The 13,892-nt window shown below is 46.6% G+C and overlaps 1 protein-coding gene across 1 annotated transcript; it reads left to right on the forward strand.

Annotated features, from left to right (window-relative positions):
- Positions 1-11,846: 11,846 nt before the first annotated feature.
- On the forward strand, positions 11,847-12,967 carry CLDN3 (claudin 3). The gene has a single exon (XM_054589252.1). The coding sequence runs from the start codon at positions 12,032-12,034 to the stop codon at positions 12,692-12,694; it is 663 nt and encodes a 220-aa protein (XP_054445227.1). The 5' UTR covers positions 11,847-12,031; the 3' UTR covers positions 12,695-12,967.
- Positions 12,968-13,892: the final 925 nt, after the last annotated feature.

Genomic DNA, 13,892 nt, shown 5'->3' on the forward strand with positions numbered 1-13,892 from the left:
TTGGTTGCCTCCTGCATGCCCCCAACTGGGGACCCAGTCTGCAACCCAGTCATGTGCTCTGACCAGGAACCGAACCTGTTATGTTTTAGTTCTCAGGCTGACACTCAATCCACTGACCCACACCAGCCAGGGCTAGTTAGGATTACTTTTATTGAAAACAACAGAAACTGGCAATGTTTAATTTAAGCAAAATAAATAAATAAAAGGGATGAGAATTGGTGCGAATAGAATGCTTACAAAGGTTTCTCATGGAGCAAAATAAGAGTTAATCATTAAAGTCCAGAAAGGCACAAATGGAGACAGTCTGGGAACCTACATAGTACATTTAGATATGTGTGAAATACTTAAAAATTCTAATACATATACTAGAAATAAACTAAACTTCTAAATTTAAAAACTATAAAACTTTCAGAAGAAAACAGAGGAGAATATCTCTGTTTTGGGGGGCTAGGAAAACATTTCTTAAATAAGATACAATAGATTCATGAAAAAGAGAAAAAACAAATTTGGGTACATTAAAAACTAGCTTGATAAAAGACAAAAAAAGTCTTAAAAGTTTAAAATTTTATTAACTGATGTCACCCCAACCCATATAGCCAACAAAGGATCAGTTATTGGAATATATAAACAACATCTACAATCTTTAAGAAAAAGACAACTTAATGAAAAGATAGACCAAGACTGTGAATTGGCTCCTATAGAAAAAGCTGGAATGACCAATAAATACATGAAAGGTGTTCAACCTCACCAGCAATCAGAGAAATGCAAATTACAACAAGTTACCATTTTACATCCACTGAAGAACAAAACTAAAAAGTCTGAGATGTGTAGCAACAGAAACTCTCTGACATGTTCGAGGGAGTGTCAGTTGGTGCAATAATTTTGAGAACCTTTTGGCAATATCTGGTAAAGTGGATGATGTATATATTCTATGACGCAGCATTCCCACCTCTAGAGAAAAATCTCAGGCAGGCATGTGTACCTGGAGGACAAGGAAGTCACATATTATTTGTAATAGTAAAACAATTGGAAATAATTCAAATGCTCAACAAGAGAAGAGTGAATATGAATTGTGGCATAGTCACGCAATGTAATATTACATAGCAATTAAAAAAGAATAAACTACTTGGGGGAGTGAACACATAATACAGTATACAGAGGAGGTATTATGGAATTGTACATCTGAAACCTATATAATTTTATTCACTGATGTCACCCCAGTAAATTCAACAAAAAAAGAAATAAAGTATATATATTCTTAAAAATATTTTATTTATTTACTTTTAGAGAGGGAGAAAGGGAGGAGAAAGAGAGGGAGAGAAACATCAATGTATGGTTGCCTCTCACACATCCCCAACTGGGGACCTGGCCCACAACCCAGGCATGTGCCCTGACCGGGAACTGAACCAGCAACCCCCTGGTTCACAGGCTGGCACTCAATCCACTGAGCCACACCAGCCAGGGCATATTTTTTAAAAAGAATAAATTACTGACGCATGCAAGAACATGAACAGACCTCACACAATATATTGAGTTTAAGAAGCCAGATGCAAGAAAAAAAAAAAAAAGCTAGATGGAAATGAATACACCTTGTGATTCCACTTATATGAAGGTCAAAACCAAGCAAAAGTCATCGATGACAGTAGTTAGAAAGTGGCCACCTCTGGGGAGACGGATGGGGAAACGATATCAGAAGAGCTTCTGAGGTTATAGGAATGCTCTATCTCTTGATTTTGGTGGTGGTCTTATGGTGTGTGCAAATGTAAAATTTTAATTATACTGTACCTTTAAGATCTGTGCACTTTAAGGACCATGCTGAATGTATTTTATGCTTCAAAAAAAGAAACTGCATAGCAAAAGGCAATATAAAAATGGTAAAACATGAGCCATAATCTTGGAGAAGATATTTGCAACCCACATAACCAAAAACTGATTGATACTCAGAACATAAAAGAATTCCTTAAATCAATAGCAAAAGGACAAACATCCCAATAGAAAACTATGCAAATACCATCAAGAAGAAGCTCATGAAGAGAACATTGAAATAAAAAATAAACAAATTAAAAGATGCTCAATGTCATTAATAATCATAGAAGTGCAGATTAAAATAATGAGATACCACTTGATATGCACAGAATGACAAAAACAATAAAAAGTCTGGTGCTACCAAGTGTTGGCAGAAATGTATAGCAATCAGAACTCTCCAGCACGCTGGAGGGGTTGTCGGTAAGTACAAGAATTTTACAGAACATTTGGCTATACCTGGTAAGGTGTGTATATCCTGTGATCCAGCAATTCTATTTCTAGGGAAACTCTCATTCATGTGCACCTGGAGGCTTTTACAAGGACATGTGTCACATCTTATCTGTAATAGCAAAACTGTTGAAAACAATCCAAATGCTCATCAAGAGGAGAGCTAAAAGCTGTGGTCTACTCACACCAGGGAAGACTACACAGCAGGTACAATAAATGAACTAGAGCTTCTTGTATAAACATAGATAAATTTTGAAAACATAAAGTCAATTAAAAAAACAAATTGTTGAATATGTACAACATAAGACTACCTATATAAAAATGTTTGATACACAAGATAGTTCTATGTATTTTGAATGGCTAAATACCTAAGTAGCAAAATGATAAAAACCTGAACAGGGAGAAGACACATCAACTTCAGGATAGCGTTAGCTGGAGGAACATAAGGGAAAGGGAAGAGCTACAAAGAGCCTTTAGCAGCATGTTAAGACTTGTTAAATCTGAGTGGTGGGGTCCCATGGATGTTTCTTATATTATTCTTTGTATTTTCCCGTGTGTTTCAAGTATCTCATAATTTAAAAAATATGTTCAAAGGGAACAGGGCAATTTTACAGTCTAGCAGCAAGAAAGTGGGCTGCTGTGTTGGTTTCTACACTGACCCCAGCTTAGGCCTTCCCTCCTTCACCCCACACTCCACATTGGTAGCTCCTCAGCTGCACCAGCACTCTCCTCTCACACAGATGACTTTGCCTTCATACCTGGGCCTCCCAGCCCTTGGTAGTCCTGACTCTGGGGGTGGGGCATGGGGAAGTGTCTTCTGTGACTGTTTACCAGTTCCTGGATCCACAGATAACACTAAGGTCCTGGAGACCTAATGCAGCCCAGTCATATTCAACAATGCATGATCTAGAAATGCATAGGAACCTCCCGCTCCACTCTTGTCTTTGGAAGAATGACAAAGGTATCAAAATATGTGGACTACTGCAACACAGATGAGAGCCTCCTTTCCTCTCCTCTCTTCTTACTTCATACCCCGCAAATGGTGCTAAGCAGATCTTCTAGAAACTGCCCACAAAACCTCTCTTTTATCCCTGTTTAAAGAGCTCTGTTCCTTTCTTGCACATCTCAACACTTTATTGTGTATATTTGCATAGTCTTTCCCTCAGCAAGCAATGCTTCCTCCTTCTGGTGAGATGGAGTAGGAGGGAAATCTGGTATAATTATCGAACCCTCTTTAACAGACTGGAGAGAAGGAAGTCTGTGAATGCACGTGGGTTCTGCCTACAGGAAAAACAGCACAAGACATAAGAGCATCTGCAAGACAGCAGCCCAACCTCCCACACAGTTGTCTCCCAGGTAGAGTCAGGACTGTCTTCAAAAGGCCATTTCATCATTCTGCAAGGCCAGATGGTGGGGTTTGTGGTAAAAGCAGGGCATCACCCCATACTTCTCTTGCTATAAGGCAGCTTCTAGATCAGAAACAATATTTCAACACCCACCAGAACAGCATACGAAGCAGTAGCAAGTTTGGAAATGCTGGTACTAGCAGAAGCACGATATGCAGGTAAACTCAGTTCAAATCCCAAATAAGCATCGTTTGAGGTATTGGACAGATTGTGGATGACCTCAAAACAGAAGAGTCTGGATGGGGTCACCTTAGCCTGGCTGGTCCCTACAGAAGAAAGTAGCCATACTGGATTCAGGATTGGTGCTAGTTTGCTGTCGTGAGCATTCCGGTCAGCCTCGGTGAGAGAAAACCTCGCGTGGCCTCTTTTCCTGCCACAGCGGCCACTGTGGTCACAAGCCCATTGAACAGGCACTGGGCTGGCTGGGGGGTAAAGGACCCACAAGAATGTTTATAGGCCACAAAGCTATTTGAGCCCCTCCAGCAGCAAGATGCCCCTTTGAGTTGGAGCTCAGAGTCAGGGCTCACAGTGCCCCGGGACTGCCCTAACCGGGGAACGTGGCTTCCCTCAGTGATAAGGCAGGAGGCACTAAGGGTTGAGTAACCTCTGATACAGCCCTATCTTAAATCAACTTCTTTCTCATTGGGCTTCAAAAGCTTCTTTGTTTAACTTCATGCTATTTGGATGAAGATATGATAAGGTCTCCAAAGTTTAAATAAACTTAGAAGTCAACAGAGTCTATTACCTTTCATTCCCTGGGAAGGAGGCGTAGTGAAGCGGGGCCCAAGGCCCCAGGTGAGGGCGGAGGTCTCACATTCCTCTCTCTCCTGCAGTACCCCAGCCCCAGGCAATTCCAGCTGAGGTTCCCTTGAGCTTCTTCATTTTCCTGTGGCTCATTTTGTTTGCCAGTCGGGAACCCAGGGCCAAAACACTGAACTACAAAAACTAAGCCAGGGATCTCAAACTCAAGTGTTTACAGGGGCCAAATGGGAAACAAAAATTCACACAAGTAGCCAAGTGAAAGGCAATCGATAGGGGAATTTCACTTCCAAGAAAATGGAGTAGACACTGTTCCCTATTCCTTCTGCCAACTACAACAAAAACCCCTGGACTTCAAACAAGAGAAGATTCAAAGTAGAGAGAAGGCAGAGCAGCTAGGAACCTCTAGACCAAGGATGTGTGACACCCTCATTGTTGTTGCCATCCCACTGGCCACCTTCAGGCTCCTTGTGACATGTGGTGAGTGCCCTGGGTCTGCTTTTTCCCTCAGGCCTCCCAAACAGAACTGAAGAAGCAGGCGACTGAGAGACACAGAAACTAAAAAAGTCCCAGAAAACCTTGCTTTCTCTAGTAAAAGAACCAAAAAGGGGAAGCCTAGAGAGCCAGAAAACTTTTAGACAATAACCACTCTACTCTAGCCAAACACCAGAGATAAAGCTGTGGCCCCACCCACACTACAAAGGCCAGGTTGGGAGCCTAGACTTCTACCCTCAAGGGGTTGTAACAAAGCATATCAACAACCCCTGCACCCACAGTGTCAGTGGACAGCACAGGGGAAGTCTAGGCTACACCCACCAGGTAGTAAAAACGCACCACACCCACTCCCTGCCAGGCTGGTGTCGGAGGAAGCCACCCCAACCGTGCAGCCAGTGGAAACCATCTGGGGAGCTGGAACTTGCACCCCTGTTTAGCAGTAACAAGGAGCCACCTTCCTCCCTAGACCCGGCTGTCAAGACCAAACAGAGAAGCTGGAATTCTACTTCTACCTGGCAATATAAGGAAGCCCCTCAGCCTTCTCCTAGGGTCAAAATAAAACAGAAGGTTTAAATAAGATCTAGACTTTTGGAACATAATACAAAAATGCCCAGGATTTGGCCCTGGCTGGTGTGGCTCAGTGGATTGACCACTAGCTTATGAACCAAAGGGTTGCTGGTTCAGTTCCCAGGCGGGACACACGCCTGGGTTGCAGGCCAGGTACCCAGCAGGGGGCGAATAAGAGGCAACCACACATTGATATTTCTCCCCCTCTCCTTCTCCCTCTCTTCCCCTTTCTCTAAAAATAAATAAATAAAATCCTTAAAAAAAAAAAATGCCCAGGATTTGATTGAAAATCACTCATCATATTAAGTCCAGCTCAAACTGAATGAAAATTGATGCCGACACAGAGATGACAGAGATATTAAAATTGTCTGACAAAGATCATCTTAAACCAATCATGATAAAAAGGAGTAATTATGAATACACTTGAAACAAATAAAAAATAGAAAAGTTCAGCAAAAAAAAAAAAGGAAAGAAAAAGAAAAGAAGAACCAATAGAAAGTTTAGAAATGAAAAAATATAATAACTGAAATTAAAAAACTCAGCCGATAGACTCAAGAGCAAAAGGGAGGACAAAGGGGAAAGAGTGCATGAGTTAGAACAATAGAAATTACCCAGTCTGAACAACAGAGAGAAAGTAGGCTGGGAAAACAGAGTCTCAGGTAACTGTGGGACAATAACAAATATCTAACATTTGTATCATCAGAGTCCCAGAAAGAAAGGCTAGAGGGCAGAGCTAAAAAAGTACTTGAGAAATAATACCTGAAAACTCCCCAAATTTGGCAAGAGACATAAAGCTACAGATCGAAGAAGATAAGCAAATCTCAAACTGATTAAACCCAAAGAAATGCACACCAAATATCATGACCAGACTTCTGAAAACAAAAGACTAAGGGGAAAAAAATCCTAAAAGCAGCAAGAGGCCCTGTCTGGTGTAGCTCAGCGGATTTAATGCTGACCTGAGAACTGAAAGATCACTGGTTTGATTCCCATTCAGGGCACATGCCTGGGTTGTGGGCCAGGTCCCCAGCTAGGGGCATGTGGGAGGCAACTGATCAATGTTTCTCTCCCACATAATGTTTCTCTGCCTCTCTTTCTCCCTCCTTTCCCCTCTCTCCAAAAATCAATAAATAAAATCTTTTTTTTTTTTAAGTGGCCAGAGATAAATAACATCTTACCTATAAGGGAATGCAATTAGAATGACAGCAAATTTATCATCAGATACCATGGAGGCCAGAAGGAAGTGGTACAATATCTTTCAAGTGCTAAAAGAAAAGAATCTAGAATCATATTTAGTGAAAATATTCTTCAGGAATAAAGAAAATACCAAGGCATTCACAGAAAACGGAAAATTAAGAGAATTTATGACAAGCGGACCTACCTCAAAAGAATTACTATGATTGCTTCTGTAGGAAATCTACAGAAGTCTACCAAAAAATTCCCAAAATAACTTGAGTTCAGCAAAGTCACAGGTTACAAAGATAAACATATAAAATAAAACATAAAAATAAAGTTTTTACTCTGTGGAGGACAAAAGGTCAAGCTATAGAGTGGGAGAATATTTGCTAGCCACACATTCAGCAAAGAATTTTTTAAAAATATTTATTTATTTATTTTTAATAGAGAGAAGGGAAGGAAGGAGAAAAAGATCCATTTGTGAGAGAAACATCACAGGCCCTCAATGGGGGACCTGGCCCACAACCCAGGCATGTGCCCTGACTGGTAATGAAACTGGTGACCTATTGGTTTGCAGGCAGGCGCTCAACCCACTGAGCCAATAAAGGGCTCAACAAAAGCCAGGGCTCAACAAAGAATTACTATCTAGAATATATAAGGAGCTCTCAAAACTCAATTTTTTTAAAAGCAAGCGATCCAAACATTATAAAGAGACATTTCAATGAAGAAGATAAGCATAGGCAAAGATGTTTAACGTCATTAGTCACTAAGGAACTGCAAATTAAAACCACAATGAGATGCCACTACACACCCAACACAGTGACAGTACCAAGTGGTGGTGAGGGTGCAGAGAACTTGGATTGCTCACACATTGCTGATGGGTATGTAAAATGAGAAGGCCTTGCTGGGAGCGACTCTGGAGAACAGTATGATAGTTTCTTACTAAACTAAACAAGCAAGAGTCAGAATTTGCACTTGTAGGCATTTATCCCATAGAACTAAATACATGTTCACACAAAAACCTGATGGCTACTTCTTGGACATTGGGCACTAGTTAGGAGAAAGGAAACAAATTAATCTCCTAGCTGTGGACGCTCTTCCCTCAATCCCTCTTTTTTCAGCCCTTTGCTCCTTGGAATATTACACACACACACACACACACACACACACACACTATTTTACCTAAATATGCCTTGTTCCTCCATCAGCTAAATCCTTCCCAACCAACTCCCGCCCAACCTCCTATGGGAAGCTCTCCTGGTCCAACACAGCCACAGAATTCCCCTTCCTATGGTCACTCAGCACCTACTGCAGGGGTCCATTCCTGGAGCATCTGACCCACCTTGGAGTGTGCTGCTGTTTCTGTAAAAGAGGCTCAGGCATGTGTATGTGTGTAGGGCTGTGTGTGTGCATGCATGTGCATGCACATGGTGCCTGGAGGCCAGAACCTCAACTTCCTCCCATGCCCTCGAAGCACTCTCCACTCAGAGAAAACTTTGCCCCACCCTCATTCCCACCCTCGGGGTGGCGGGGGGGGGGTAGGGGGGTGCGCACACACACTCCCTGCACTGCAGGCCCCAAGCACCATAGCGGTTTTTATTTTAAAAGCTTTATCAAGCCCTGGCTGGTGTGTCTCAGTGGATTGAACGCCAGCCTGGGAACCAAAGGGTTGCTGGTTCAATTCTCCCTCAGGGCACGTGCCTGGGTTGTGGGCCACGTCCCCAGCAGGGGGCGCACAAGAGGCAACCACACATTGATGTTTCTCTCCCTCTCTTTCTCCCTCCTTTCCCCTCTCTCTAAGAATCAATAAGTAAAACCTCTTTTAAAAAGCTTTATTGAGGTATAATTTACATATTATATGACTCACCAGTTTTAACTATACTGTTGAATGGTTTTTTAGTATAATCATAGAGTTAGGCACCCATCAGCACAATCAATTGTAGGACATTTTCATCACCTCCCAAAAAACCCTGTACCCATTAGCAGTCAATCCACATTTCCCCTGAATACCCCCACCACAGCCCCTGTCAAACACTGATCTTAATAGATTTTCCTACTGTCTTTATAGATTTTCCTACTCTGAATTGTTTCTAGAAATGGAATCATACAATATGTCATCCTTTCAACTGTCATCTCTCACCGTAATATTTTCAAGGTTCACCCATGTTGTATGTATCAGAACTTTATTCCTTTATATGACTAAATAATACCCCATTGTATAGATATACATATCACTTTTGTTTATCCATTCATCAACTGACATGTAGGATGTTTCCACTTCTTGGCTATTATGAATAATGCTTCTATGAACACTTTTGGACAAATATTTTGTGTGAACATGTTTTCATTTCTCTTGTGTAAGTAGTAGAATTGCTGGGTCATATGGTATCTCTACCTTTTGAAGAACAGACTGTCTTCAAAAGCAACTGTAACACTTTGCATTCCCACCAGCATCATAGAAAGGTCCCAATTTCTCCAGATTCTTTTTGATTTTCATCCCATTTGTGAGAAGTGGTATCTCTATGCAGTTTTGCTTTGCATTTCTCTAATGACTAATGGCGTCACCTATCTTTTCATATGTTTTTTGGTCATTTGTATATCTTCTTTGTCTATTCTCAATGCCCATTTAGATTCTTTGACAATTTTCTAATTGGGTTATTTGTGTTTTTATTATTGGGTTGTAAGAACCATGGTAGATACTAAGTGAAAAGTTAATTGGAGCTGTTTTGTCCAGAGCCAAAGTCTTATTTGCAGAGACTCTGAAGTTTGGCCTCTAGTCAGGAAGCTTTCTGTTCTCATCTCCCACAACCCTGCCCAGCAGGTCTTCCTTACTCAGGCCCCCCACATGACATGAGCAAATTAGAACATACCCCTCTGCACAGATGAGGAGACTGAGGCTCAAGGTGGAAAGGAACTTGCTCAAAGTCACATGACTGGTGATAGCAGAGACCGCCTCAAATTCAAGCTTGTCCAACTAAACCCCACATTTTCTCCACAGAATTTCCCCGCATACTTGTGTGCCCTGACCTGGCTGTTTTCTGATTTGCCATACACTTACATCACTTTCATTCTCACCGCAACCCTGTGAAGTGAGTCATGTAGACATCATTTCCCTCATTTTACAGAGGAAACTGACCCCAGGAGAGGTCACTTGACTTTCTCTAGCCTCACAGCTAGCAAGAAACAGAGCTCACAGCACCCTACCCAGGCCCAGCTAGCAGGGAACCCACTCTCCGGCCAAAGGACCTGACCTCAGCCTTCCATGAAGCCTGGCCACACTGCCTGGGGGTTCTGCCTCACTTCTGGGCCAAAACTGCCCCCACTAACCAGGAAACCAGCAGGCAGCAGTCCACTGAAATGGACCTAGGCTCCACGAACTTCCTCCAGGGAAGCCCCCACCCAGCACCAGTGAGGCCCTCTGGTCTGGCACTCCCAGCCCTGCCCAGCCCAGCCCCAGTAGGCCCCACCCAAGACCTTTGCCCCTGCAAGAAGTAGGACCCTGGTTTCCTGGGCCTCCGGTCCTGTTTACCTTGCTCTTCTATCACCCCAGGGCTCTGGGCACTTATTGAAAAGGACACAGGCTACATGACTGATATTTGAGATATGTGGAGAAAACCAGAAAAACCCCTAGGTCTGGCTAAATGAGGTTTCTTATCTAGCTTGGAAGTGCACTTGGTTCCTACTTGATTACAAAGCCTTCTGATTCAGGTAACACAGTAGTGTCCCATTATCAGTCACTTATGCCAGTAAGAGGGCCCAGGCAGGCAAGGTTGCAAGAACACAACTGATGCCCTTTCTTCATTCAACTCATGAAACTAATGCTCTCTTGAGTCCCCAGCACTGTTCTAGGCATTTTGGGGGGATATTCTGGCTGTCCCAATAGAGCTGACATACTGGAACAGAGAGACAGAGAATAAAAAATAAATAAGAGAAACATAGAGTATGGTAGGTGGTGTTAAATGCCAAAGAGAACATAAAGTGTGAAAAGAGCAAAGAACATCGTGGGGTGAGTAGTAGAAATTTTAAATAGTGTGGACAGGGAAGGAAGGCCTTGCTGGAAACAAAAAGCTGAAATGTAGGAGTGAGTCTTGTGGATATCTGCAAGTGTCCCATTGTCACACACACACAAGGGGCCTGAAGTGGGAGCCTGTGGCATACTGGAGGAATAGCCAGGAGATCCAAGAGCTGGAATGAAGGGAAGAGAGAATATTGGCGGCGGGGGTGGGGGGCGGTGTTAGAGAGACAGACCAGGCAGGATCTCTAGGGCTCTAAGAAGGGTGAGGGATAGCCCAGGTGTAGGAGCAAGGACATTGCAGGTAATGTCTCTGACGTCCCACTTTTGCCCAGATCAAATCCCTTTCACCGCCATTTCATTAAAATAGATCCCAGCAATGACTCGGAGCCCAGAGGGAGGGAAGACAGGGCTCTGTGAAGAGAGGGGACTAAATAAGGAGACGGGGACGGACTTCTGGCAGGGCAGAGCAGCTCAGCTGAAAGGATCCAGAGTCATTGCGAGGGATAAGAGCTGAGAACGCTCTGGCGGGGCTGGAGGGGAATTTTAGCTCAGCACTGGCCCAGGGGCGTGTTTTGGGTGCCTTTGCGGGCTGTCCCTGGCTACAGAGCCCAGACTTTCAGGGCTGGCAACCCCATGGGCCTGAATCAGGCCGAGATCCGGCGCGGCGGGCTGCCCCAGAGGCCAGAGGGACAGAGGAGCAGGTGCGCAGGTCGTTCCGGGGAACAGCCACGCCTACGCCCACGCTGCCCCTTCCAGTCCCCGCGGATCCCGCGCTGCGCTTCACCACGCTGCCCGTATCAAAGGCGTCGAAAAATGCAGGAGCTCGGGCCAAACAGATTATGATTTGCGCTCCCTCACCGATCCGCCCCAGGGAATTAGTTTCCGAGGAGTGGCGGACTAGGAGAGAGAGAGGCAGGGGCTCGAGCCCAGGCCCCGCCCCCTCTCGGCACCCCACCTCCAACCCCTGTGCTGTACGCTGCTCTTCCTCCGCCCGCGCTCCGTAAAGGTGGGAAGAGGGGGCCACGTCACTGTCCCCAGGTCCGGGAGAACGCGGCTCCGCCCCTCCCGCCCCTCCCGCCCCCTCCAGAGCGCTGGGCACGGATCTAAGACCAATCGGCCTCACGTCAGGGCCAGCTCAGTTGCCGCCGCCGCCCGCCCACAAAGCCACAGGCAGGTGCAGACGCAGCCGCAGCGCCAGCAGGCAGAGAGGAGCCGTTAGCGAGAGCGCGGTCGTCCATCCGTCCGTCCGTCGGGGCGTCAGTCCGTCGGCGCGCCGCAGTTCCTGCCCAGGCCCAGCGGCCGCGGTCCCTCTTCGTCCCCGCACCCGGAGCCGCCCGGCAGAGCCGGCTTTGGAGCGGCAGCCATGTCCATGGGCCTGGAGATCGCAGGCACCTCGCTGGCCGTGCTGGGCTGGCTGGGCACCATCGTGTGCTGCGCGCTGCCCATGTGGCGGGTGACGGCGTTCATCGGCAGCAGCATCATCACAGCACAGATCACCTGGGAGGGCCTGTGGATGAACTGCGTGGTGCAGAGCACCGGCCAGATGCAGTGCAAGGTGTACGACTCCCTGCTGGCGCTGCCGCAGGACCTGCAGGCGGCCCGTGCCCTCATCGTAGTCGCCATCCTGCTGGCTGCCTTTGGGCTCCTCGTGGCGCTCGTGGGCGCCCAGTGCACCAACTGTGTGCAGGACGACACTGCCAAGGCAAAAATCACCATCGTGGCGGGCGTGCTTTTCCTCCTGTCCGCCTTGCTCACCCTTGTGCCGGTGTCCTGGTCGGCCAACACCATTGTCCAGGACTTCTACAACCCCCTGGTGCCGGATTCGCAGAAGCGCGAGATAGGCTCTGGCCTGTATGTGGGCTGGGCGGCCGCGGCGCTGCAGCTGCTGGGGGGTGCGCTGCTCTGCTGCTCCTGCCCACCGTCTGAGAAGAAATATGTGCCCGCCAAAATCCTCTACTCGGGGCCGCGCTCCGCCGGGCCAGGCACGGGCACCGGTACAGCCTACGACCGCAAGGACTACGTCTGAGGGGCAGGCGCGTTCCACCAGCCCACGCGCTGAAGCACCCACCAGTCCAGCGGGCCGCCTTGCATCGCAGACCAGCCCAGCAGATGTCAGCCACCCCCTCACTGGACTGCGAGGGGCCAGCCCGTCGCCCCCTTCCCCAGCTGCCACCCCTCTGCGGGCAGGGAACGGTACAGCGGAGCCTGGGGACCAGCCCGCATAGACAATGAAACCTCCCCCTCTGGAGTGCGGGCTAGGGTGGCCAGGGCTACTTGCCCTCCGCCTCCGGCCGAGGCCCCAAAGCCCTTGTTGGGCAGGCACCGGCAGCCTTGAAAGGGCCACTTGATATTCTTCAATAAAAGCCTTTGGTTTTGCAGTTGCTGGCGCGAATCCTTGTCCTGAGTGCCGCGGACAGGTCTCCAGCCCCCTGCAAGGGTTGGTTTTGGCTGGATTCTGCTAGGGATGAAGCCTAGACAGGGACAGAAGTTCAGTAACCAAGAAAGTGAGGTTGTAAACTAAACTGGGTGCTGGCTAGGTGGTCATTTGGCCTAATCACTGGGGATTCAGCCGATTAAGGCCCAATGTAGAGAGGCATGTGTGGGCACTTCCAATCTGTTTTGGCAGAAACAGTCATTGGGGTGGGGGGCGGGTGCCAGGAACTCTCTTCTCCATGCTCTGACTTTTGGGTTTGTGCTCGGAACATCAGTTTTCCACAGCGCGGCTGCACACCAGAACCTCCCCTGTGCTGCATGAAAGAACACATTCAATGCTATGATTTCATATTTGGAAAAGGAGGACAAAAAGACCTATTGTTTTTTACCAAAAGTAATGCTGGGCAGAATCTTCTCACCTGGGGGGAGAGATGGCAGAGGGGCCTCATTTTCTTCCTAGGATCCTCTAGAGAGGGAAAGAGGGGCTACTCAGAACTGTTTGGTGACAATGTGGTTCTGGAGATAAACAAGATTTGGAAGCGCTGGCATCTTGGAGAAGGTGCAGGAGGTTCAGGCAGTGGGAAAGGGGGCCTGTGCACAGGGCCAGGAAAGAGAAATTCCACATGGCTGGATAGATAGCAAGGTGAGAGAGGAGGTGGCAATGAGGCCCAGGGACACAGAAAAGACAGAGGCATGGGGAGTCTCCTGGGCGGAATGACAGACTTTGGACCTTACTCTGGTGTTATGGGAGTTGTGGAAGGGACGCACCTTGTCAAAGTTTTATTCTAAAA

The sequence above is a fragment of the Pteronotus mesoamericanus genome, unplaced genomic scaffold (genome assembly GCF_021234165.1).
Source record: "Pteronotus mesoamericanus isolate MK-2021 breed Mesoamerican mustached bat unplaced genomic scaffold, CSHL_Meso_final scaffold_167, whole genome shotgun sequence".
Taxonomy (NCBI): Eukaryota; Metazoa; Chordata; class Mammalia; order Chiroptera; family Mormoopidae; genus Pteronotus; species Pteronotus mesoamericanus.